The sequence below is a fragment of the Lynx canadensis genome, chromosome C1, assembly GCF_007474595.2.
Source record: "Lynx canadensis isolate LIC74 chromosome C1, mLynCan4.pri.v2, whole genome shotgun sequence".
NCBI classification, from domain to species: domain Eukaryota; kingdom Metazoa; phylum Chordata; class Mammalia; order Carnivora; family Felidae; genus Lynx; species Lynx canadensis.
Genome location: NC_044310.1, coordinates 104020041 through 104045863, shown reverse-complemented (window position 1 = coordinate 104045863; position 25823 = coordinate 104020041). Strand labels below are relative to the sequence as shown.

At 44.4% G+C, this 25823-nt stretch overlaps 2 protein-coding genes and 1 long non-coding RNA gene across 5 annotated transcripts; 2 read left to right on the top strand and 1 right to left on the bottom strand.

Annotated features, from left to right (window-relative positions):
* The first annotated feature begins 4516 nt into the window (after positions 1-4516).
* HJV (hemojuvelin BMP co-receptor) lies at positions 4517-8715 on the top strand. 3 transcript variants are annotated; one of them, XM_030324504.1, is made up of 5 exons: positions 4517-4673; positions 5984-6155; positions 6528-6564; positions 7052-7148; positions 7586-8715. In XM_030324504.1, the coding sequence occupies exons 2-5, from the start codon at positions 6074-6076 to the stop codon at positions 8210-8212; spliced, it is 843 nt and encodes a 280-aa protein (XP_030180364.1). In that variant the 5' UTR covers positions 4517-4673; positions 5984-6073; the 3' UTR covers positions 8213-8715. The 3 variants fall into 3 exon arrangements, with proteins under 3 accessions (XP_030180364.1, XP_030180361.1, XP_030180363.1); XM_030324501.1 differs by having other exon boundaries at positions 6528-7102; XM_030324503.1 differs by lacking the exons at positions 4517-4673; positions 5984-6155; positions 6528-6564 and having other exon boundaries at positions 6856-7148.
* LOC115520279 lies at positions 5628-23128 on the bottom strand. Its single transcript, XR_003970746.1, has 3 exons — positions 23025-23128; positions 17828-17835; positions 5628-5640 (listed from the first exon to the last, which is right to left on the bottom strand). It is a non-coding gene; the product is annotated as an uncharacterized LOC115520279 (long non-coding RNA).
* Positions 20864-25051, top strand: LOC115520278 (thioredoxin interacting protein). Its single transcript, XM_030324505.1, has 8 exons — positions 20864-21397; positions 21899-21971; positions 22089-22236; positions 22445-22547; positions 22690-22946; positions 23043-23199; positions 23312-23463; positions 23615-25051. The coding sequence occupies exons 1-8, from the start codon at positions 21148-21150 to the stop codon at positions 23648-23650; spliced, it is 1176 nt and encodes a 391-aa protein (XP_030180365.1). The 5' UTR covers positions 20864-21147; the 3' UTR covers positions 23651-25051.
* The last annotated feature ends 772 nt before the right edge of the window (positions 25052-25823 follow it).

The window sequence follows — 25823 nt, the reverse complement described above, 5'->3', positions numbered from 1 at the left end:
TTGCATCTTGTCTCAATCTGTATCTTTTCTTTTTTTCCTTTTCTCCATCTAAGTTCAGCCACCTGTGAACCCACAGAAGACGCTATCATGCAAAGAATATTGACTTCTGAGTCAGAAAAATCTGGACTTGAATTAGGCAACTTTGGACAAGATGGTCTGAGCTTCGTCTTCTATAAAACAGGGATAAAATTTGCCTTTCAGGGTTGTTGTAAGGATTCGAAATACTATCATCAGATCACTCAGCATAGCATGTGGCACCAGCAGATGTTCAAAAATATTTAAACCATTTCTACTATGATGGGTACATTTGTCCAGGTAGGTCCATTTTAATGTGTCTCGTGACAATTCTCTGTACCCATTTCCAAGTCTTCTCCTTTATTTTAAAACCCACAGCTTCTTGCTGTGTTTCTCCTGTCATTTAACCTTGTCTGTGCTTTCAAAAGGGTGCTCACCTCTTGGCCACAGGTGGGTTTTTCATCCCAGTACAAAGAATATGCAAATTAGTAGCTGTTATCCAACTGGTTCTACTTCCTTTCTGGTTGCAGTTACTTCCTAACACAGAAGGATCGTGCAATACAGACTTGGATATTAATTGAAGTGTAAAAATTTAGATACCCAATTACTGAAATGCCTCTGTGTCTTGACAATATTCAATCCCAAATTGGCCCTCACTAGGCTAAACTGTAGTTAAGAATTATCCCGGGGCCCCTGCGTGGCTCAGTGGGTTAAACATCTGACTTTGGCTCAGGTCATGATCTCACGGTCTGCTCCGTGAGTTCTAGCCCTGCGTTGGGCTTCTATGCTCAGAGCCTGAAGCTTGCTTCGGGATTCTGTGTCTCCCTCTCTTTCTCTGCCCTTTCCCCATTCACTGTCTCTCTCCGTCTCTCGAAAAATAAGCGTTTAAAAAAAAAAAAAAAAAAAGGTTATCCAACAGAGGCCCAAACTCTAGAAGAGGCCCATCCCATAATAACAGCAGCACTCTTACCTTGCTGCAGCAAGCCATGTAAGCCCAACTTTTTTGACTACAGGTTTGTTCTGGGTGGTGTTTGGTCAATAGGCTTTGACAAGGATGATGGTCAAACTGCTCCAATACCAACTGAGTACACACACACACACACACACACACACACACACACTCAATGGGCTCACAGATAATTTCTGACTTTAAAGTTCTATTATGGGGGCACATGGGTGGCTCAGTCGGTTAAACATCTGACTTCAGCTCAGGTCATGATCTCGTGGTCTGGTCGGTGAGTTCTAGCCCTGAGTCAAGGCTCTGAGCTGTCAGATCAGATTCTGCTTCAGATTCTGTGTCCCCTTCTCTCTCTGCCCCTCCTCTGCTGGCTGTCTCTCAAAAATGAATAAACATTAAAAAAAAATTTTAAAGCTTTATTATGGAAATTTTCAAACATTTACAAAAAGAGTCTGGTATAATGAATACCTGAGTATCCACCACCCACTTTGAACAATTATCAATTCATGTTTCAATCTCATTTTATCACTTCTCCCGACCTATAAGCATTCCAGCTATCTTATCATTTCATCTGCAAATATTTCAAGATGTAACTATAAAAGATAAGCATTTGCTTTTTTAAAAGTACTGCTTATCACACAGACAACTTTATAAATCAAGTATCCATTAACTGTTCATTAGCCTTCAAATTTCCCCAATTGTCTCATAATTTTTGTTTATTTGCTTTCTTGAATTAGAATCCAATAAAATCTACACTCTGCAACTGTTTGATGTCTCTTAAGTCTCTTTTAATACATGAGTTCTCCTTTTCTTTTTCGTTCTTCTTCTTCAACTTGTTAGAAAGCCAAAGTAATTTTCCTTCAGAGTATTCTCACAATCTGGATTTGCGCCTCAGAGGTATCATTTATATCTCCTGTATTCCCTGTGAATTAGTAGTTATCTTTACACTAGATCAGATTCAGACTGAAAGGGCTTTTTTTTGCAAGGCTGCTTCAATAGGTGGCATTTTGTACTCCACCCATGCTCTGGAGGACATAATGTTTGTCTCTCCTTTCATGCTGAATGGTTGATCATTGCCTAGATACATTCATTCCAAATGGTGATTTTGTAATTATGCCATTCCTTCTTCATTTATTCGCTGGAAAACTTCTACAAAGAGAAATTTCCCCCTCATCTTGAATTCCCACAGGAAAAACAGATGAATGCTTGGTTCTTTCCAGTTACTAGCAGTTTTCAAAATACTGAGTTGAGCCCTAGCATTCTCCAATAATGAGTTTGTGTTTTTAAGTATCGTTGGGAACTCAATGATTTAAACATATTTGCTACAAATATGATGGTTGAACATATCAAATATGCAAATAGTATCCATTTTGACACTCAAATTGTCCCATCTTTGGCCAGTGGGACCTACTCTAGTTGCTTCTGAGTCCTTTTGATACAATCCTAATAGCTAAAAAAAAAATTTTTTTTTAATGTTTATTTTTTTTTTTTGAGAGAGAGTGAGACAGAGCATGAGCAGGGGAGGGCCAGAGAGAGAGGGAGACACAGAACCAGAAGCAGGCTTCAGGCTCTGGGCTGTCTGCACAGAGCCCGACATGGGGCTCAGGCCCATGAACCATGAGATCATGACCTGAGCTGAAGTCAGACACTTAGCCGACTGAGCCACCCAGGCACCCCCAATCCTAATAGTTTTTGAAGGCTTCCTTGCTTATCTTGGACAATACCTGAAATCCTCCATTTCCCTAAGGAGTTCCTTTCAGTGCGAAATGGTGTTTAGAAAGCTCAGTTCAAATGTAGGGGTGTCATTGCTACTGGGTTACTGTTTCTAGGCCTTTTCACCATAAAGCTAGGAAATGTTTTAGGATAGAATATGCCTTGAGCTCACAGTTATATTTCCAATTTAAATTCAGAATTACAGAATTTTTATTTAACTTCATCAATGATAAATCTGTATCTCTTTATCCCACACCAAAACTCCTGGTTCACAAAGACACTGTCATTAATACTGGTTTGTTTTATTCCACAGTTCACCAGTGATAGTTGCAGAATAACAATATCAACACTACCACCAACAATATCACTACTTGAAAATCTTTTTGCATTTCTTTTTGTCCTTAGAGTGGATCCCACTTGGGATGTCACAAATGATTGTGTTTTAAAATCACTTGAATAGTTTGGTTGGGGACATTTTACATTTTTGTAATGAAATCCTTGGGCTAGGGACTCATGTAGTTGAGAGAAATCTAAATTTTTCAGAAATATATGCATAGGGCCACCTGGGTGGTTCAGTTGGTTAAGCATCGGACTCTTGTTTTCAGCCTGGGTCATGAGCTCATGGTTTCATGAGCTCAAGCCCCACATTGGGCTCTGTGCTGGCATCGTGAAGCCTGCTTGGGATTCTCTCCCTCTCTCTCTCTTTCTCTCTCTTTGCCCCTCTCCTGCTCACACTGTCTGTCTCTCTCAAAAATAAACTTAAAATAATAATAATAAAGAAATATCTGCATAAAAAAGAGAATACTGTGTAGATCTCTAGATGCTGAATTAGATGCAAAATCAATTAATCAAATGCCTTAGTAGCACTATTTGGACGGCCTTTGTGTTCACTTCGCTTGGCAAGTATAAGAGATGGTGACCCCAGATGCCTAGGGATGCAAAAATATGACATGGCTAAATCCTTGGTTGCAATATCTTAAAAGGTCACAAGATTATGTTACTCCACAAAAGTATCTTTCTGAATCTCTTTTTCTCTCAGTTTCTCTCTCCAAGTCCTCCTCCCCTGTGGATCAGTAATCCTCAAAAAATTCTATCCCTATTCCTTCTTGCCCTCTTTGCCTATGTTAGCCTCCTCCCCTAACAACTCAGGAGCTTATGTTTTGTGCTTGTATCAGTGAGAGGGAGGGAAGCGGCATTGCTATATAAACTAAGGGAATGAAATGGAGGAGGTCGGGGGATAGACAGCTGCAAGGATCTGGACCAGTCGACTGAAACAAACCCTCGTCCTAAGCAACTCAGAGCTCAGATTTCTTCTCTGGACAGCTGGCTTTTTTCGTCCTTCTGAAATACTCTGCACAGAGGGGGAGGGGCTGTGAACTGCCTCTGCTATAGACCTCATTTAAAGGCAGCTACCTCCTAGATATGTTCTGTAGAAACTAAATGCAATATTCAATATAGCAGAGATGAGGGTGGTGAAAGAAAGGTATGTAATTTCTCACTCTAGTTTTTAAAGGCCGGGAACTGGTTACTGAGAATGCTGGAGGGCTGCCTGGAGTAGGCAGTGACTAGAGTCACATAACCTGCAAGTGGATATCTGACTTGCCTATGATATTTCTCTCCCCCCCTTCCTCACTTGGCACCCTATACTCCATATTCTTTCTAATCCTCCTACTCTCCCCCCATCCCATACCCTACCCCCACTAACGTTCCTGGGATTTTGGACTTAGCTATTTTTAAAACAGTCAACTCAGTAGCCACCTCCCTCCCCCGCTCAGCTGTCCAGTACTCTGGCCAGCCATTTACTCCACCTTCCCCCCACACCAAACCTTCTCTGGTTCCCTGACCTCAGTGAGATTGCAGCCGGTCTGGGGACCTGGGGGAGACATGGAGAAAGAGACGGGGGAACCCCTGGCCGGAGCTGACGGACAGAGTAGGCAGTCATGGCTGGAGGATTGGATATCAGAGTAATGTTTGACCCCTGGAAACAGTAAGTCAAAATGAAATTGCAATTCCTTTAATAAGCTTTTGGAATGAAGTTAGGCTTTCATAAAATTGCAACACCTACTTGAATGTCTCTGGGCCAGAAGCTAGGATCTCTTTCATACCAAGGTGCCTGTCTCCATTTCTCCTCCTGTCTTATTTCTTTCTGGCTGCTGCCCACTGGCCTCTTGAAGTTTAGTCTTCCACCTCTCCTCTGCCTGTTTTAGCTCCTTCCTTGCCCTGTTGCCTCAGACTTCTGATGAAGTTTTAGGAGTTTCCCATATCCCCTATTCTGCGGTTTTCTCACCAAAGCCAAATTTAGCCTCAGATGATTAGTCACTGATACCCTTCTACCCTGCTTCTACTCCGCAGTGCCCTTCACATCGGCCTTCCGAGGCTGGGGGCTATTCTTGTAAATTATTTATGTCCACACTGTAGTCTCACCATCCTCTTCTCCCTCCTGCATGACTCCTACCTCAGTCCACATCCTTACCCCGAGAAAGGGGAGTTTGGCAGGAGAAACTCAGCCCCTCCCCAAGGCCTGTCCTCATCAGAGGCCTGAGAACTTCTGCAGAGAGAAGATTAATGAAAAGAGTGGTTCTTCAGTCAGGTTTGGAAAAGTAAAAAAAAAAAAAAAAAACCAAGAACTGTGGACTCAGCACAAACAAATATTGATTTGCATGCTTGGTTTGCATCCCACTATTCCATGAGAGAGGATTTTATATAGTCTGAGCTCTCTCAGTTGATAAAAGAGATCGGTCCCTTTTCATCCGAATACTGATGTTCCAGAGAGAGAGATGTGTGTGTACCACCCTCACTCCTTGCAAAAACTTCTGACACAAAGGAGGAAGAGAAATGAATGACCCCTGGAGGGTGCCCCCCCTCCCCAGATGGGGAGGGGCAAATAAGAGGTATGTTTCTGAAGTATTTCCAGATCCTAATTTTATTGAGGAGCCCACTGGGATGACTGGAGTCTGTTCCATCCTCACGATCCCTCTATTTTTGACACTTCTGCTGTTTGATAGCTTAGCATGGGGCAATACAGTGGACTCTGCTCTCCCCGCCCCCCCCCCCCCACCAGCAGTCTAGTCAACCTTCCTTCCACCCCCACCTCAGGGTATTGCATAAGGGACCTGAAAGTGGCCACAAGAGCAGGGCACAGAGGCTTCACAGCCACACATACCGTTTGGGGAGCCCCATTCTCCCCAAACTCCAGCCGCTAGTCCTTTACCTGATCTTCCCAGATTCTCTGCACATCATCCTGAATGACCTTCAACTCTTCTCTCTTCCCATGCCCGGCCAAATTTCTTTTTTCAGTCCCTTACAGGAAGTCCGGTCAAAATTCACTAGGTAGGAGGGTCATCAGCTGGAAAGAGCCGGAGCCTGGGGGGACCTGGCCGGATAGGTATGGGGGATCCAGGCCGGTCCCCCCATGGCAGCCCCCCAACTCTAAGCACTCTCACCCTCCTGCTGCTCCTCTGTGGACATGGTAAGGAAGGGCTAGGGAAGGGCTGGGGAACCTGGAGGGTCCGCTGCTGTGCAAGGGTGGGCAGGTGACCCCGTGTGAGGAGAAAGGACGGGCGCTGGGGGGTTCCAGTCACTCGCCGGACTCTCAAGCAGATATTTTTTTTTATTTCCCATTCGCTTTGGGGAAGAGCCCTGGAAAAGCGCTTAATCCACAGGGAGAAGAGATCCGACGGGCTCACACGTTTTTAGCAAGACTGAGTGAACACAGGACTAGGGGGCTGGGGGCTGGAGATCAGTTGGGTTTTAGAAACAGCTGGAATCCCCTTCACCAGTTTGGTGAGAGTTACGGGGGGGATCCGGGGGCCGTCTCACAGTCCTCTGCCTTTGTCCTCAGCTCATTCTCAATGCAAGATCCTCCGCTGCAATGCTGAGTATGTATCGTCCACCCTGAGCCTTAGAGGTGGGAGGTCACCGGGAGCCCTGCGAGGAGGAGCAGGAGGAGGGGGCCGAGGTGGAGGGGTGGGCTCCGGCGGCCTCTGTCGAGCCCTCCGCTCCTACGCTCTCTGCACCCGGCGCACCGCCCGCACCTGCCGCGGGGACCTGGCCTTCCATTCGGCGGTGCACGGGATCGAAGACCTGATGATCCAGCACAACTGCTCCCGCCAGGGCCCCACGGCCCCGCCCCCGGCCCGCGGCCCCGCCCTTCCAGGCGCAGGCCCCGCCCGCTCCTCCGGCCCCCCAGCCCCGGACCCCTGTGACTATGAAGGCCAGTTTTCCCGGCTGCACGGGCGTCCCCCGGGCTTCTTGCATTGCGCCTCCTTCGGGGACCCCCACGTGCGCAGCTTTCACCACCACTTTCACACGTGCCGTGTCCAAGGAGCTTGGCCCCTGCTGGATAATGACTTCCTTTTTGTCCAGGCCACCAGCTCCCCCGTGGCATCGGGGGCCAACGCCACCGCCACCCGGAAGGTCAGGGACTCAGCAGCAACTCCAGACCCTCTCATGGTCGCCCACGGTACCACTCCCTCCCACCCCCAACTGTGGCACAGCAATGCTCGCTATTCCCTTTCCTCCTCCACCTCCCCTGCATCTCCTGCCCCCCCCGCCCCCCCCCCCAGCACTCTTTCCTTAAGTCACTTTCCTTCGCTCACTCAAATGCAGAAGACACAAGAGAACGTTGAGAGGAGAGCTGAGGAGCCCTAGGTTGAGAAGTTACAGAAGGGAAACCTTGTCTTCTCCTGAGTTGCTGAGATTGAGGCCAAAAAGGAGGGGGAGGGGTCGAGCAGGGATAGGGCAATACTGGAGTACCAGAGAAGGGATCAGAGTGAGCGAGGGCCACGACAAGCCTCGAGTCTCTGCCGAGATCAAGTCCCTGACTGTGGGTGAGACCTGACTGCCGAGGGGTGGGAGCACTCAGCCCAAAATGAACAGTTTTCCCTCTTGCCCTCACAGCTCACCATTATATTTAAGAACATGCAGGAATGCATTGATCAGAAGGTCTACCAGGCTGAGGTGGACAATCTTCCGGCAGCCTTTGAAGATGGCTCTATCAATGGAGGTGACCGACCCGGGGGGTCCAGTCTGTCCATTGGAACTGCTAACCCTGGGAACCACGTGGAGATCCGAGCCGCCTATATTGGCACAACTATAATCATCCGGCAGACAGCTGGGCAGCTCTCCTTCTCCATCAAGGTAGCAGAGGACGTGGCCCGGGCCTTCTCAGCTGAGCAAGACCTGCAGCTCTGTGTTGGGGGGTGCCCCCCAAGTCAGCGACTCTCTCGCTCAGAGCGCAGCCGCCGGGGAGCTCTGACCATTGACACCGCCAGACGGCTGTGTAAGGAAGGGCTGCCAGTTGAAGACGCTTATTTCCACTCCTGTGTCTTTGATGTTTTGATCTCTGGTGACCCGAACTTCACTGTGGCAGCTCAGGCGGCTTTGGAGGATGCCCGAGCCTTCCTGCCGGACTTAGAAAAGCTGCACCTCTTCCCCTCGGATGCGGGGGTTCCTCTTTCCTCGGGAACCCTCCTAGCCCCACTCATTTGGAGTGGGCTCTTTGTTCTGTGGCTTTGCATTCAGTAACGTGGCCAGCAACTCCATGATTGGGTTGGAAATGATGTGGGCATAGAGGCTGGCAGAGAAGAACATAAAGAATCATGGAAGGAAACAGTGGTCACCAGCGGACATGTGAAATAATGCCATTTAACCAGAGTCAGATAAGGCTGCAGTCCCGGGCTGAAATGATCACGGAATAAGGGTTCTGGGCAAAGCTTCTGCAATCTAGACCTCTGTGGGAGCTCTTTGTCCATTTTCCCAGTCCCAGTTACGATCCGCGAACTGTTGTACTCCATCTACTCCTGAAATCACCCCAACAACTGTCGACGTTATAGGGGTCCTGATGATCAGTAGACGTTATAAGGGGTCCTGATGATCAGTAGAAAACTTAAGGATTTAGACTTTTCAGAGGAAAGAATTGAGAGAGGAACACGCGATCACTACCTATGAGAGATTCAAAGATCTAATGATATTTTCTCTTGGACAATGGAAAGAGGAGGAAATGATTAAAGATGGAATTTATTTGACAAATATAAGTGGGTAAGATGTGTCCTGCTTTCTCGGTTCAGAAGTGAAGTGGGGGTCGTCGGGATCTTAGGAGGATCGTCTGGACCCTTTGGAGGATGGCACAGACAGGAAAGAAGCCGGCATCGTGCCCCTAAATGATCTGTTACTAAAGCTATGAATTCTTCACACCCTCTTCGGTGGCCTATGCCGAATCTCTTTACACATGCTTGAAATGGAGTACAAGCAATGTATTCACTCCATTGAAAGACAGCTCAGCAGTATCAGATATTATTTCTGCCCTCAGGATGCTCACAGGCTATTAGGGAGATACAACTGATTCACATGAAGGAGTGATGAGTGTGCAGTTATCCCCTACATTCTGTGGTACAATAAATTCAGATGGGAAGGTAGTTGATTCGAACTAAGGAAATAATAAAGAAGAGGTAATAGAAGAGATGGGATTTGAAGTGATCTTTGATGACTGGGTAGGATTTGAATTGTTAAGGACCCGCCGGGGCAATGGAAACCACCTGGAGTTATGCATAGATTCATGATTCAGTGAGGAAACCAGCAAAACTCAAATGAAATAGATAGGAAGTAAAGGCATAGAACAGTAGATGGACAGAGGCCAAATTAGCAGGCATCTTGAAAGTGGGTCCAAGGAGTTTAAATTAATAGCTAACATTTATTAGAGCTTAAAACCTACCAGGCAATGTTCTAAACATTTTAAAAACATAAATTCATTTAATTCTCACAACTCTCTAAGGAAGGTAATAGTCTCATCTTTACTTTTATATAGGGAAACTGAGGTACAACAAGATTAAGCAACTTGCCCACAATCATACAGCTAATAAAGGGTGGAACAGTAATTAATTAATTGACAATAATTGTTGAACCCAGGCGTTGGGCTCCAGAGCCTTAACTCTTAACCACTATGCTGTGTTGTCAAGGAAACAGAGGGCCATTAAAGATTGTGGGTGTGGAGGTGGGCAAGGAAGTGGAGCTGTGGCTGCCAACAGGGCACAGACGACTTTTTTCTTTTGTCATCAGAAGCCCAAAGGGAGAGCTGGGGAGAGGAGGAACAAAAGCCCAAAGTTGAAGGGATCTAGTTTGTAGAAGAGAAAACTGAGACTAGAAGTCGTTCTATTGACTTCACTGTTCACGCTTCTCTTCCTCTTCTCTCAGTATCACCCACCTGACCATAAACCCCCTGGATACCCCCAGGGCTTACCAGGCAGGGTGTGTTATCTGGCTTGCCAATTCAAATCTTTTTGCATGTCTTTATCCCCTCTTCCCTCCTCTCTGTATCCTCTAAGCACTCCCTCAAATCACAGTCTTCACACTTTCTGAAACCTGTAGCGAATCTAGAAAACCATCTCTTCTAATGGAAGAGAATGGGGGAGATGGTGGTGTTCAAGGCTGTCCCTTCACACAGGCATTTTCCCTCAAAAACTCTTTTTTTAGGGGCGCCTGGGTGGCGCAGTCGGTTAAGCGTCCGACTTCAGCCAGGTCACGATCTCGCAGTCCGTGAGTTCGAGCCCCGCGTCGGGCTCTGGGCTGATGGCTCAGAGCCTGGAGCCTGTTTCCGGTTCTGTGTCTCCCTCTCTCTCTGCCCCTCCCCCATTCATGCTCTGTCTCTCTCTGTCCAAAAATAAATAAACGTTGAAAAACTCTTTTTTTAGAAAGTGCTCCTGGGGTGCCTGGGTGGCTCAGTGGGTTAAGTGTCCGACTTCGGTTCAGGCCATGATCTCCTGGTTCGTGGGTTTGAGCCCCGTGTGCTTCAGGTTCTGTGTCTCTCTCTTTCCCTCTGCCCCTCCCTGCTTGCGCTCTGTCTCTGTCTCTCAAAAATGAATAAACATTTTTTTTAAGTGCTCCTTATATTGGTTCTCTTAACTCAAAAGAGTAACTTTATCTCTCAGGTGTGGGAATTTCAAGTCAGTCAAGAATTTCATAGCCAACTGGTAAATGAGATTCTTTCATGGTACCTGTCATGTAACACTGTTTCCTTTGCCCAAACTTAAGGTTAGCCCTATTACAAGGGAGTATTTAAAAATGGGTAGCTTGGAATAAGCACATGAAAAGATGCTCAACATCATTAGTCACGAAGGGAATGCAAATCAAATTAGTCACAATGAGAAAACACTACTCAACCACTAGAATGGCTAAAATTGACAAGATTGACCATATCAAGTGTTGGCAAGAAGTGGAGCTCTCACAAGCTGCTGGTGCGAATGTAAAATGGTACAACCACTTTGTAAAAACAGTTTGGCAATTTCTTTAAAGCCAAGCATACAGCTACCATATGATCTAAACATTCTGCTCCTAGGTATTGACCCAAGAGAAATGACGATAACATGTCAGCACAAAGACTTGCATACAAATGTTCGTTACAGTTTTCTCTGTAATAACCAACAAAATTAGAAACTGGAGACAACCCAAATGTCCATTCACAGATGAATGGATACACCAGTTGTATTAATCCATACAACAGAATATCAGTCAGCGATAAAATGAAATAAACTAGTACACATAACAACATGATGAATCTCAAGATAATCATGCAAGCAAAGAACCCAAACAAAAAAAGAGTGTGCTTCCATTTTTATAAAATTTTAGAAAATGCAAACTAATACATAGTTTGGGAATGGGTGAAAAGGGGGAAGGGGGAAGGGATGGTTTACAAGGGGGCAAGAGGAAATTTTGAGAGTCACATGTTCATTAACCTGATTGTGGCAGCAATCTCATGAGTATATGTATGTCAAAACCCATGAAATTATATACTTTAAATATGTGTAGTTTATTATACATCAAGTATACCCAATAAAGCTGTAATTTAAACAATTATTTTATTTTATTTTTTGAGAGAAAGAAAGAGAGAGAGAGCAGGGGAGGGGCAGAGAGAAGGGGAGAGAGAGAATCCCAAGCAGGCTCTGCACCATCAGCACAGAGCCCAATGCGGGGCTTGAACCCACAAACTGTGAGATCATGACCTGAACCAAAGAATCAAGAGTCAGATACTTCATCCACGGAGCCGCCCAGGCACCCCAAGCTGTAGTTTTTTTTAAAAACAGGTAGCCCATCTTCCCCTTTTCCTTTGTTGGATCAGACAAAGGCTCAGAATGATCACAGTATCAAAAGAAAGATTAGAAAACAGAACAACAAAAAAGAAAACCTAAGGAAGATTAGAACAGACTTTTCTTCTTCTAGAAAAGGAAAAGAGGAGGATAATGGATCAAGGAAAAGAGAATATTTCATGATTTCATTCCTTCCTCAGATGAAGTCATTCTAAAGGTCAGCTACCTTTAGAAAAGGCCATTTTCTGGCTTAAAAACATCAGCCCTGCCCCTCAGAGTTCCATCTTTCTCTTCCAACAACAGTCAGCAGGTGGCGGTGGTGACTAGAAAGAATTACTCGGTGGGGCGGGGGCAAGTCTCCCTGAGAAAGAAAAATGGATTTCTTAGATTATTAGGTATGTTGGTCATTTGAGAAAAAATTCTAATAAACATTTGACAGAATAGGCATTTCAGGAATCTCAGGAATAAACTGAAGATAGGTACACAGTTAAACCAATAAATTGTTTAAATAAATGATTATAACTTTTCAACAAACAAAGGGTTGTTCAAGACATGAAACAATGAAAATATACTACCTGGGTCCACAGAGGATATGATTTACACAGAGGCAATAATGTAAACACTGGCTGTTGATACAGCCAAAACTGTGATATACATATTAGGAGGATGAGGCGAAAGGAAAGAGAAGGCAGGTATACAACATGATGTGAAAGCTGACATTTCAATTACTGTAACAAAAAAGTCAACGCTATGTCTACTATTTCTAAATTAAGAATGGAAAGAAGAAACATATCACCTAGAAATATAAAGTAAATACTAGATAAACAGGCTACAAGAATTGGAAGAGACTCTACTGAACGCCTCAGTGAGGCATGAGGACTGATGTTTTTTGGTAAGCCCTCAATAAGATAATTTCTGTGGTCCAGTAATTACAGCTCTCAAAAATCAGTGCCAGGAAACTGTACCAGCACTAGGGAAAGGAAAGAAGGCAAAACCACTAGAAAATAAAAGGCCTTCCTCAATTTTTCTGCCTACTCCCAAACCAAATTATTCATCATCCTTCCCAATAGGAAGAAATAAGTTACATATGTTTCCTGAGATAAAACTTGTGAATGGAGGGTGGGCTTGGAGAAAGTGAAAGAGAAATCCGGCAAGATAACTGGACTCTGCCTTCGCTACAGGGCTAATGATTTTGGAATCATTGTCTGCTATTGGTTCAAAGAATCAATATTTTGTATTTACATATATACATACACATATATGCATACACACACGTATAGTTGACACACAATGTTGTCTTAGTTTCAGGTGTACAACATAGTGGTTCAGCAAGTTAATAAGTAAGTGCTATGCTCACCACAAGGGTAGTCACCACCTGTCACCAAAGAACACTATTACAGTACCATCGACTATATTCCCTAAGCTGTACTTTCATCCCCGTGACTTACTCATTCTATAACTGGAAGCTTGGACCTCCCACTCCTTCACCCATTTTGTCCATCCCCCACCCCCTCCCCTTTTATAACCATCTGTATTTATGGGTCTGTTTCTCCTTGTTTGTTCATTCATTAGTTTTTAGATTCCACATATAAGTGGCATCATATGGTATTTGTCTTTCTCTGACTTACTTCACTTAGCATAATACTCTGTAGGTCCATCTATGTTGTCACTGATGGTAAAATCTCTCTTTTTTTAAGTTTTATTTATTTTTTGAGACAGAGAGAGAGAGAGAGAGAGAGAGCTCACACAAGTGGGGAAGGAACAGAGAGAGAATCCCAAGCAGGCTCCGCACTAGCAGCATAGAGCCAGACACGGGGCCTGATCTCGTGAACCACAAGATCATGACCTGAGCCTGAATCAAGAGTCAGATGCGTGACAGACTGGGCCACCCAGGCGCCCAAGATCTCATTTTTTTTATGGCTGAGTAATATTCCACTGTATTTATATTCCATATCTTCATGTAATCAGTCTTTGATATAGCACTTTTCTTTAACTCCTCCAAGAAATGAGTTGTCAGATTAAAAAAAAAATCTATCAGCTATTTCATTCTGCCCTCCCACCCCACCTCACTCCAGCCAAGAATTGAAGGGCCCTTTGGTAAAACTACAGCATCTGAAACAGAAAATATTCTGCTATGGTGTTATTTTCTCTACATGGAGGATACAGCCCTGCACCCACCACAGCCAAGGCTACAGCTTCAGGGGAACACCATCAGTGTTAGAGAACAAATGAGAACCAGAAAGACAAGGAATGGGTTGGGCTATTTATAGTACACATTAGCTGATCAAGCTAAAATAATCCTATTGATTGATTTTTAACCTTCCTTAGAATTGTTGAAGCACCTAAATTGTGCAGCCCATAAGACAACCTTTGGGGAACTTGGTTTAGAGGGAAAGAAACAGACAAACAGATAATTATAAGATAAATGATCAATATTCATAATATACAGAATCTTATGTCCAACATACTGTAGGGATACAAAGAAGGTAGAAATTAAATCTGCTTGTAGAAATCATAGAAATCTTTACAAAGGAGATGAATTTTCCTTTTTTTAAGTTTATTTATTTTGAAAGAGAGCACACGCGAGTGTGCAAGAGCATGGAAGGGGCAGAGAGAGAGAGAGAGAGAGAGAGAGAATCCCAAGCAGCGTGGAGCCCAACATGGGCCTGATTCCACAAACCTTGAGATTATGACCTGAGCTGAAATCAAAAGCCAGGTGCCCAACCGACTGAGCCACCCAGGTACCTCCTGAATTTTCTTTTCTTTTCTTTTTTTTTTAAGGATCAGAGATGCACTACTTGAGAAATCTTTCAGCCATATGTCATATGAATTTTATCCTCGCTGTGTGACTCTAGGCAATCACTTGAGCTCTCTGAATCATAATATTCTCTTCTGCAAAATATCTCCCTGCTTATTTAATGAATCAAATGTTTATGCAATTGCTTAATAATGCACATGTATAAATAGCTCTATGTACACTCTTAAAGGCTGTTAACAAAGTATTGTTAAATGTCGGTCTGGATAAAAAAAAAAAAAAGAAAACTGGTTTAATATACAGTTTCTTCCTCTCAGTCACGAATATCATATTCCTTCCTCTGCTCATTCTTCTCACAATCAAAGAATCATCTTTGTTACTCAGGGTTTCAGGTCTCAGAAAAGCTTCCGTTCATTCGAGACAATCCTTGGACTAAAGATCTGGACGGTACATTAGTTCACCCACTGGGTGGCAGAGCTGAGCCAAATGGATTACCAAATTGTGCAAGAAAAAATTTCTTAGAAAAGAGGAAGTTCGGCTAAGCACACAATGTCCCATCTCTTTCATGCTTATAAATATCAACATAGCCCGGTTTTCTCCCCAGAAAAACAAACCATCGCCTCTCACTTTCTTACCACCCTTGCCCTGACACATGATTGGGCCATAGGCTTTGAGGAGGGACTGGTTATATAAGTTACAGTATAGCAGAGAGAACTGAAGTTTAAAGTCTAACACTGATAAGAAACAATACTAGGTTCTGATTAGTGTATACTGTATTCTAGAGGTACACTCCAGTCTATCAATTCAAATTTGTATTCAATAATATACTAACTCTATGAAATGTACTCTGCTAGATGCTATGAAGGATTCAAAGATAAAAGAGGACAGAGTTCCTGCTCTCTAGGAATTCATTATCTAGGACAGAAAAGGAAATTTACATGTAGGTTTTGTATGAGAAATATAAATAACATTTGTGTCATGGAGCATTCAAAAGAGAGCGAAATTCTGTGTGGTTGTAAGGTGAAAGATGAAGCGATTGGGAATCAAGACAGGTTTCAGAGAGGAAAAGTCATTTGGCTGTCTGTGGAAGAGTGGATAGGACTTCAAAATTCAGAGGTGGGGGAGGAAGATCAGGTATTCCAGGTAGAGACAAAAGCATAAGCAAAGGCACAGAGGCAGAGAAGGATGTATCAGGGGAACACTGAGTATTCAGGTTTGGCCGAGGTAGAGGGTACATTCATGAGGAAGTAGTGAGAAATGGACTGGAAAGCTGGGATGAGGTCAATTTGTGAAGGCCAGGTTGAAGCATTTGGATTTGATTCAGTAATCAATGAATCTTGGAGCATCACAGAAACAGACAGGAATAAAATCTGTTACATTAATCTAGTCGTGGTCTACAGATTACAGCAGAAAGATCATTACAAGGTATTCAAACAATCGAGGCAAAAGTAACAAGAACACGAACCAGACTGCCGGTCAGTGAAATAATAAATAAGAAGTAAATTCTAGAAACACTGGGAAGATGGCCTCTACCGAATTTGGCAATTGATTGGATGTGGGGACTGTTATAGAGGTAGGAATCAAAAGCAATTCCTTGATTTGAAACCTTGTTCATTGGGGAATGAGTATATAATGGTTCCATTAAAAGTATTAAAGGGAAGACCTGAATTTGAGCACAGTGGGGCAAGATGATGAATTCTACACTGGACAAGGTGAATTTGAGATGCCAGCTGCAACTCTGGAGACAAGCTAAAGGCATAGTATAAATTTGACACAAGTGATATACAGATGGGCAAATTGAAGAGCAAAATGTAAAGGAAGAAAAGGAGAGGGCCAAGGACAAGTCCTCAAGAAAAGCTTTCAGGGGGCAGAGAAAAAAGAAATTGCCAGAGGGACGCCTGGGTAGCTCAGTCAGTTAAGGGTCTGACTTCGGCTCAGGTCACCATCTTACGGTTCGTGGGTTTGAGCCCCGTGTCGGGCTCTGTGCTGGCAGCTCAGAGCCTGGAGCCTGCTTCACATTCTGTGTTTTCCTCTATCTCTCTCTGCCCCACCCTTGCTCACACTGTCTCTGTCTCTCTCAAAAATAAATGAGCATTAAAAAGAAATTAAAAAAAAAAGTTGCCAGGAAAGGAGAAAGTCTAAAAGTCAAGATGAACTCTTAAAGTTTTAAAAGATGGCAGTTTTCAAATTATATAGCAGTCAAGGACAATAAGGCCAAAAAAAACCACTCTGGAAACCTTGAAGAAAACGTTTTGTATTTATTTTATTTTATTATTTTATTTTAATTTTATTGTGAGAGAGAAGGAGACAGCAAGCATGAACAAGGGATGGGCAGAGCGAGAGGGAGAGAGAGAGAATCCCAAGCAGGTTCCATACTGTCAGTGCCCAGCCCAGTATGGGGCTTGATCCCATGAACCATGAGATTATGACCTAAACCAAAATCAAGAGTTGGATGCTTAACCGACTGGGCCACCCAGGTGCCCCCAGATCAGGAATTTTTAATAATTAAATCTAAACTAAAAAAAACAAGAACCCTCACCAAGCGTCGTAGAGACAAGAGCTCTACGTTAAGTGTTTAGAATCCAGGGTTTGGAGAATGGCTGCACCAGTTATTAGCTTTATGTCCTCGGTCTTGTTTTTTGTTTTGTCACTGTTGTTTGTTTTTTAAAGACTGCTAGAGTCCCCTTTGACTCTAAAACGTTATGAGTCTTGCCCTGAATCCTTTACAGTAGGATTAAACAAGATACAAGATACAATGGGTTAAAGCACTGGGGAACTTGGGTGACTCAGTACCAAGCTTCTGACTCTTGGTTTCAGCTAGGGTCATGATCTCATGGCTCTTGAGTTTGAGCCCCGCACTGGGCTCTGTGCTGGCAGTGTGGAGCCTGCTTGGGATTCTCTCTTTCCCGCTCTCTCTGCCCCTCCTCCCCCCCCCCCCCCCCCCCCGTCTCTCAAAATAAATAAGCTTAAAAAAACAAAAGAAACTACAACCAATGTGTTAAGGTACTGAGAGGCAGGAAAACTGAAAGAGTTCAATACTTTAGACCAGACAAACTTGGGTTCAAGATGTGGCTCTATTTACAAAATTTGTGACCTCAAGGCAAGTTACTTAACCCTCTGAGCCTGACTTAATCAACCCTGAGTCACAGAGTTATTGTGAGAATTCAATGAAATAATCTAACCTTAAGTCCTTTCTGGAACAAGATGACAGATGCACTTACAAATAAAATGTCATTGAAATAACTATGTTAAGGACTTGGTCCATGACAGGTGCTTGATAAATGACAAAAGAAAGGCACTCTGAACTCAAGACGCTGTACAATTATTAATATATTCTTATTCCTGACCCAGAGGCATGCTCCACAGTTGAGCAGTCTGGAATCCCACACTTCCTTTGGGCCTTTATTTGCCTCTAAACTAACATTGCCGAGGGAAAAAAGTAGGAAAGCCTGATGGACACGGGTAAAGGCAAGTTCACAGAGTGGAGGTGACAAAGAAAGGGATTTGTCCTCCATTAGGAACTTTAGTGTTCTAAGTGTTTATCAGGCCAGAAGTTAAGGAAGAGAGCAATGCAGCCAGCACTTTGACCCTGGCTGGAAGAGAGTAGGAAGGGCACTTGCCTCCCTGAGAGCTCTGGCTTTACTCAACTAACGCCAGTAAAACAAACAACAATCACCATTGGGCTTTTTATTGGCACAGAGATTAAGAGGGTGGGGAAGGTGCAGGTAAAGATGATCTAACTTGCAAAACTCCTGGACTTAGCCCTACTTTGCTGTTCCTCCTAGACTTGCCCTCCCCTCCCCCACTGCGCCACCGCACCCCACGACTGTATGTCCCCTGCTTTTGGGACAGGAACTTACAAGATTTTTCTTTCTTTGATGCAGGAACTGAGAAAGAAGACTCAGGGAGCAGATTTTAATCAGAATACCGGGTTATAAGGTGAAAGGTCGTAAACAACTCTGTCCAAGAGGGCTTCGTTTCAGAACACGCCTTGGCCAGGGGCCTGGCCAGCAGCTGCTTACTGCCAAGGCTAAATAGTTTTTTGGCCCGGAAGGGAACCCAAGCACAGCACAGCGCAAACAAGTGGTCTGTACTGAGTTCTGCAAACTGGGAAAGAAAGAAAAAAAACTGAGCCCAAGAGAGAAACTTAGAGCAAGAGAGAATTGCTTGAAGATTTTTAAAAGCTCAAAAAATTCAGCCCTTCATAGATGTGCTCAAATAAATACCAGCAGTCCCTTTTCTCTAACACGCCCTGAATCAACAACATCCTGGTCTATTTCTACCCACCTCTTCTCCTTGCCCCTAAGAATTTATGTAGCTACATACCACGCACTTGGCTCATGTGTTTCTTCCTAAATATTTTGATGTTTCATATCTATGTACACTTTCATATCCATCAAACTAAAAGTTCTCCCAGAAGACACAGTTTTGAATTTTTAAAATTATTTTGGTGAGAGTCCTAACCTGCCTACTCCTGATAATTCAATCAATATTGTTGACAGCCTGGAAAACAAGTCGCTTGTTGATTAACTTTCTAAACCAGGGTGCCGCCTCAAACCCACACACCCCAAGGATCAACATGTTCCCTTTTTTGTTCCTGAGGGTTGATGGGGTGTGTGTGTGATTTCCAACAGAGTTTTGATGCCTGAGTGTTGAGCTTGCTTAATAGTGGTGCTGAGTTGTAACTTGTTAGCCTTAGGGTGTCAACCCAGTTATGGTGTATGAGGAAGGAAAGAAGGATCCTTAACAGCGATGAATAGCCTTCTTTTTGCTGACAATAGGATTTCTGTATATCCTAATGTTTCTCATTTACTTCCCCATCTCAGTCTTGGAAGCACTATCTTCCTCTTTCTAGCATTAAAAAAAAAAAAAAAAATGAGGTCATAATCTCCTGATACTTCAACACAGACATGAGGGAGGCCCAGGAATCGAAGCAAAGGTGTGGGGGGAAATCCCTGTATTGCTGCAAGTCTTTCTGATTGCATTTTCGAGTACTTTCTCAGGAGTCAGCTCCTAAGTCATCTCATGGCCCAGTGGTGGGGTGGGGGGAAACCTATGTGGCAGCCAAAGGACGACACAGAGTGAGGAGTCAGGGTCTCTTTTATCTTGAACATATAGTGTCCCGGTGACCCTTTTGTCTTGTTTCCTTACTGGGATTTCTGAAGGGCTTCGAAGAACATTTTTGAAAGATAGGAACACTCTGCCTTCAAGCAGGAAAATAGCCATCTCTCCACTGACGCTTTGGTTACAAACAAGAGAACTTTTAACTAGAAGGCTGTGAACAGTGTGAGCAACAGATCTAGGAACGTACCTTTGATTTAGTGAGTTTCAGAGGGGATGCAGACAAGAAGGAGCGCAAGGAATTCAGGAAGGCGAAGCAGTGAAACGTCTTTTTTTTCCCCCTTTCCTTTCCTGAGAAGTAGGGAGTGAGAGAGAATCAGAGCCCAGAGAGCACACCTTACTAAGGACTAATAGGTAACCGGGGGGAACATAAACAAAATGTTCCTCAACTTTGCAGGCAGAAACTGAAGAGACGAGGGGATAAAGCCAACAGGATGTGAACACGCCCTGTTTCTACGCTCCAGAGAACACAGAGAACAGAATAGAGGGTACAGGGAGTGAGAACAGCTCAGGCACGCAGTTCCGGGGCTCCGAGGGGCTAGAGAGGGAGGAAGAAGGCCGAGCATACCCTTTGTCCACTGAGGACTGAAAGGGGGGTTACAACTTGTGGCAAGTTCTCCTTTTCTTTCACAGTCTGTTGGGTGCTGACAGAGCCGCGGGGCAAGAGAAGGACAAAGGGTCTCTTCCTGAACTGTAACACCAGCGCTCCCTGGCCTCCGCCCCAAATCTGAAGTATTCTTGGAGTGAAGGGATTGTTTTTCACAGGACTTGCGACTTGTGAGCCGGGAATAAACAGTCGCCCCTAAATTAATTGCGCTGGCTAAGGCTAGGCATGAAATTCCCACCTAAGCACATTTTCCTTTTGCCGCAAACGCCGCTCCCAGCCCAGAAGCATTTGCACCCACCCTCCGATGGCCACCAGCCCGCGATAAATTCTAGGGTCAGAGAGGCCCCGCTTCCTCTGGGCCGGAGGGCAGCCGCTCGCAGCCCCTCCGCCCCCTCCTCCCGGCGAGGCGGCGGCGCACAACAACCATTTTCCCCGCCAGGCGCACACCGTGTCCACGCGCCGCTGCGACCTCGCCGATTGGTTGGGCTCCCGGTAAACAAGGACCGGGCAGCCAATGGGAGGGCTGTGCACGAGGGCAGCACGAGCCTCCGGGCCAGCGCTCGCGTGGCCCTGCGGTGCCTGACTACTATATAAAACAGTTTCCGGCTCACGCTAGCAACTGTACACTGCTCTCTTTGGTCCAGGTTCGTGAGTGGCTTCGCCGAGCTCCGGAGCACTCCTCTAGCTGTTGGAGGAAAGGGGGGAAAAAAAGCTGATTTTTCTCTGGAAATTCCTTGGCATAACCCGCAGCTTACGTTTTCCTGACATCTCCATCAGATTTTAGTGGAGAGTTGGAGAGTGAGATAACCTTAATTTTCTGTAATTTTTGGATTTGGGACTTTTGCTGTTGTTCTTTCTCTCCCCCGTTTTTTAACTGTTAAGCCAACCCAGTCCAATCATGGTGATGTTCAAGAAGATCAAATCTTTTGAGGTGGTCTTTAACGACCCTGAAAAGGTGTACGGCAGTGGGGAGAAGGTGGCTGGCCGGGTGGTAGTGGAGGTTTGTGAAGTCACTCGAGTCAAAGCTGTCAGGATCCTGGCTTGCGGAGTGGCGAAGGTCCTGTGGATGCAGGGATCCCAGCAGTGCAAACAAACCTCCGAGTACTTGCGCTACGAAGACACGCTTCTCTTGGAAGACGAGCCCACAGGTGAGTGGCCCCATTGTCTGCCGGGAGGGTGGAAGCTGATTCGGGAAGAGTTGAAACGGACAGTTGGAGCTTTTGCTAAATATTCTAAGTTGCTCGGGTTGAGCGGCTTGAATTTCGTGTTGCTTCCTTTTTTTTTTTTTTTTTTAAGTTTTGACTTGCAGACTCCTTAAAAAATGGTGATTTGTACAGTTTCCTACAGTGTTGTGATCTGAAGGTGATCCTGAGGGGTGTTGCCTTAGCTATTTAAGGATTTTTTTTTTTTATGCATAAGTTGCTTATTCTTTGCTTGGTTCCTGTTTGAGATGATAGTAGCCTGTCATCACTGCAGGGCTTTGTAACTTTTTGCCCAACAAAATGCGTCAGAATCTCATTTAAGAATATACTGGATAAAAGTGGGGGAACTACAGTAGGCTTGCTTGCTGCCCAGGAACTCCTTATCGCACAACTGCATTTTAAGTGTAACAAGAAACTTATGGGCTACTCGCTTTTCCTTCTTTTCAGGTGAGAATGAGATGGTGATCATGAGACCTGGAAACAAATACGAGTACAAGTTTGGCTTTGAGCTTCCTCAGGGGTAGGTGTCTGCTGAATGCATCTTTGGACTTTTTAATCTCTCACACTCTTCCCAGCCTTTGGTCACTTCCTGTTCTTGGAGAGCGTTTGTAGATTAACTGCTTTTTTCCCCCGACAGGCCTTTGGGAACATCCTTCAAAGGAAAGTATGGGTGTGTAGACTACTGGGTGAAGGCTTTTCTTGATCGCCCCAGCCAGCCCACTCAAGAGACCAAGAAAATTTTCGAAGTGATGGATCTAGTGGATGTCAATACTCCTGATTTAATGGTGAGGTTCATTTTAAAATCCTATTCTCTTGGGTTTCGGGGATGATAAGTTAAGTGTCTTAGGCATTAGATTGAAGCACTTCAGGGAATTCAGCCCTAAATTACCAAGGTGGGAAGGAAAGTTGCCTGTTCTAGGTAAGGAAGTGGAAAGGAAAAAAAAAGGATCTCTAGAAATTCTCAAAACCTCTTTTTACTCCTATTCAACATAGGCCCCTGTGTCTGCTAAAAAGGAGAAGAAAGTTTCCTGCATGTTCATTCCTGATGGGCGAGTGTCTGTCTCTGCCCGAATTGACAGAAAAGGATTCTGTGAAGGTAAAAACCTAGTACTTAAAATGGTAGACTGATAAAACAGGGACTGTGGTTTTGGGAGTGAGGGCAGGGGCTAGGGATAGGAGAAAAGTCACTAATTGCACCAAGCATCAGCTAATAAGTTTTCACCTTTCTCATTCTTTAGGTGATGAGATTTCTATCCATGCTGACTTTGAGAATACATGTTCCCGCATCGTGGTCCCCAAAGCTGCCATAGTAGCCCGCCACACTTACCTTGCCAATGGCCAAACCAAAGTGTTGACGCAGAAGCTGTCATCGGTCAGAGGCAATCATATCATCTCAGGAACCTGTGCATCGTGGCGTGGCAAGAGCCTTCGGGTGCAGAAGATTAGGCCTTCTATCCTGGGCTGCAACATCCTTCGAGTTGAATACTCCTTACTGGTGAGTGGGTGGAGTCAGAGAGAGATTATTCTTCTGTCAAAATAGCAGTGGTTTCTCCAGACCTGTAATCTAACAAACTGTCCTTTTCCTTTCTAGATCTATGTCAGCGTCCCCGGCTCCAAGAAAGTCATCCTTGATCTGCCCCTCGTAATTGGTAGCCGGTCAGGTCTGAGCAGCCGGACATCCAGCATGGCCAGCCGAACCAGCTCTGAGATGAGTTGGGTAGATCTAAACATCCCCGATACCCCAGAAGGTGAGTCAGACCTAATAATGTCCATCTTTCCTCTTTGGCCTGCTTGGGTTTGTGAAATTGTGATGGTCAGGTGTTTCACAGCCAGACTTCTTATGCCTATATTTTTTTCTAGCTCCTCCTTGCTACATGGATATCATTCCTGAAGATCACCGATTGGAGAGCCCCACCACTCCTCTGCTAGATGACACAGACAGTCCTCAAGACAGCCCTATTTTTATGTACGCTCCCGAATTCCAGTTCATGCCACCACCTACCTACACAGAGGTGAGAATTATCATTTTAGCACTACGTTTTGTCTTAAACCTTCCATAGGAAGTTGAGTTGGAGGTATTGCTAAACTGGGTGGTTCTGTCAGTTCTGACCCAAACTAAAATGGTCTTTTCTTTCTCTCCCTTCTTGCCTCCCCCACCCCCAGGTGGATCCCTGCATTCTCAACAACAATGTGCAGTGAACACGTGGAAGAAAAGAAGCAGCTGTACTTACTTGTTTCTTTCTGCCTCTCTTCCTGGACTCTTACTTTTTCAGAGACTCAACAGTCTCTCCATTGGGGTATGGGTCCACCCGAGCCTCTGACTCCCAGTGTAGGAGGTGATCAGCAGGCGACCTCCTGGGCCTTAAAATGGTGCACGCTCGTCCTCAGCCAGGGAGAGGTTGTGATAGGGAGTGTTTGCTGGATGGGTTTAAAAACACACTACAAAAATTCGGGCCCATCCTGTTTTCTCAGATCTTGAAAAATTAAGGCATTTTTAGTAAGTTTGAATAAGGGGTAGAAATGGCCTCCTGACATGGTCTTCCCCAGGGTTTTTGAAGGGGATTCTGTATCTTGAACTCTTGTGCCATGTGGAGCAAAGCCACTTTAGCAAATTAGGAAAAGGAAAAAAAAAAAAAATCATGGCCAAAATTTTGGGACAAGAAGGTTCTTAAAATCAGTGTTGCCCTTTGTTTTACACTTACAGCAGAAAGAAAAGAAAAACCTTCCAGAACTTGATGTGGTTTGAACTTCTGGAGACGAGCTTCCCATGTGAATTAAAAAGAAGCTCTAAGGTTGTCTTTGCTTCGAATGTACTTTAATCTGGCTTAAAGCAGTTGTAACCATGCCCCACCAAAGGTCTTAAAAGCCATTTTTTGAGCCTGTTGCACTGTATTCTCCTGTTGCAAACGTTTTCATATGGGAGAATGTGTTTTTCTTTTCATGTGACTCCTTGGACTTGCTTCTGAGGTGATAATTCTTGGCACTTTAGTTCCTTTCGAAAAAAATTTTTTTCCCTATCTCAAATGTAAGCTAAAACTGGTCTACTACGTCTCTAGGGCTAAGCACAATGGCAAAAAAAAAAAGTGTTATTCCTCACTTTTGAGGCTTTGTCCCAGTGTACAGAATTCTGTAATTCTAACACTCTTAATTATGTGAGAAGGGTTGCTGCTATCAGCATCGCCCACTGTGACTTCTCCACACCCTCCGAGGAACTGTAGATCAAGATGCCGCCAACACTGTGATCAGAGCTTCCAGACATTGCCATGAGAACTGAGCAGGCCGCCTTCGCCACAGCCCCCAGGGCTCCCTGCAGTGTTAGGAGACCCGGCATGTTGACAGTCCTCTCTAACTGCAGCCCTTGAGCACTTGGTCAGACCCCTCAGCCTTAGCACTTTGTTCACTGTCCTGTGTCAGAGCACTGAGCTCCACCTTCTGAGAAAGTAATGTGGGCTGAAAGCGGTTTCATTTTTTTTGTTTTGTAAATGTTTATCTTTTTGTATGATAAAAACTATATTTTGTACTTAACCAGATATATTTTCACTCCAAGTGGGGGATATTCTTTGTAAAAAATAAAAATAAAGTTTTTTAATGGCAAAAATGGTTTTCTTGTCTGTGAGGTGGTGTTTGAAGTTACTGGAAAGTGTGCCTGAGGGAGCTTTACCCCTACTTAGTGATTCCCATTTTTGGAAATCCTGTGGAGAAAAGCTTCCCTATTGACCCTAATGATTGTAGTCCAGGGGTGGGGTTTGGGGTGCAAAAGGAAGGAATTTTAGCTACATTTAGTCTTTTTTCCAGTTAACTAAAAACTGTAGTGGGATATTCTGGTGGTCTAGGCTAGTTTTCTGCACCCGTAGATAACTCAGAATGAAATTCCTTGGATTTTGGAGTGCATGCACTTTTTTTTTTTTAATGAGCTCTTCAGGGGCACCTGGGTGGCTCAGTTGGTGGAGGGTGATCTGGGATCATGAGCTCATGTCCCACGTTGGGACTTACTTGAAGATACTTAAAGATTTTTTAAAAATGTTTTTTAATGAGCTTTTGGGGCACCTGGCTGGTTCAATTGGCAGAGTATGAGGCTCAGGGTTGTGAGTTTGAGTCCCACATTGGGTGTAGAAATTAACATCTTTTAAAAAATAAAATTAGCTCTCAAAATACACAGAAATAAGATCGGTGAGAGACCTGAAAGGAAAGGGTTATGGTTCCCTATTTTATAATTTGGTCTCCTGCTGAAGTTTCTTCTCAGCTAAACCTGGTTCATATACAGTAAGTTATAAGATGATAATCATTCAGGACTTAAGGATCTAGACTTCTGAGTATTGGTTGAAGGCAGCTACCATCTTTTGTCTCTGCTGCTCCTAGCACAGTTCCTATA

Bases quoted from the DNA above. Each gene is read 5' to 3' on its own strand.
- HJV (XM_030324501.1), top strand. From the start codon at position 6,074: ATGGGGGATCCAGGCCGGTCCCCCCATGGCAGCCCCCCAACTCTAAGC. The intron at 6,156-6,527 runs GTAAGGAAGGGC...CTTTGTCCTCAG, and splicing joins GCTGCTCCTCTGTGGACATG to CTCATTCTCAATGCAAGATC. The intron at 7,103-7,585 runs GTCAGGGACTCA...TTGCCCTCACAG, and splicing joins ACGCCACCGCCACCCGGAAG to CTCACCATTATATTTAAGAA.
- LOC115520278 (XM_030324505.1), top strand. From the start codon at position 21,148: ATGGTGATGTTCAAGAAGATCAAATCTTTTGAGGTGGTCTTTAACGAC. The intron at 22,237-22,444 runs GTGAGGTTCATT...TATTCAACATAG, and splicing joins TCAATACTCCTGATTTAATG to GCCCCTGTGTCTGCTAAAAA. The intron at 23,200-23,311 runs GTGAGTCAGACC...ATTTTTTTCTAG, and splicing joins CATCCCCGATACCCCAGAAG to CTCCTCCTTGCTACATGGAT.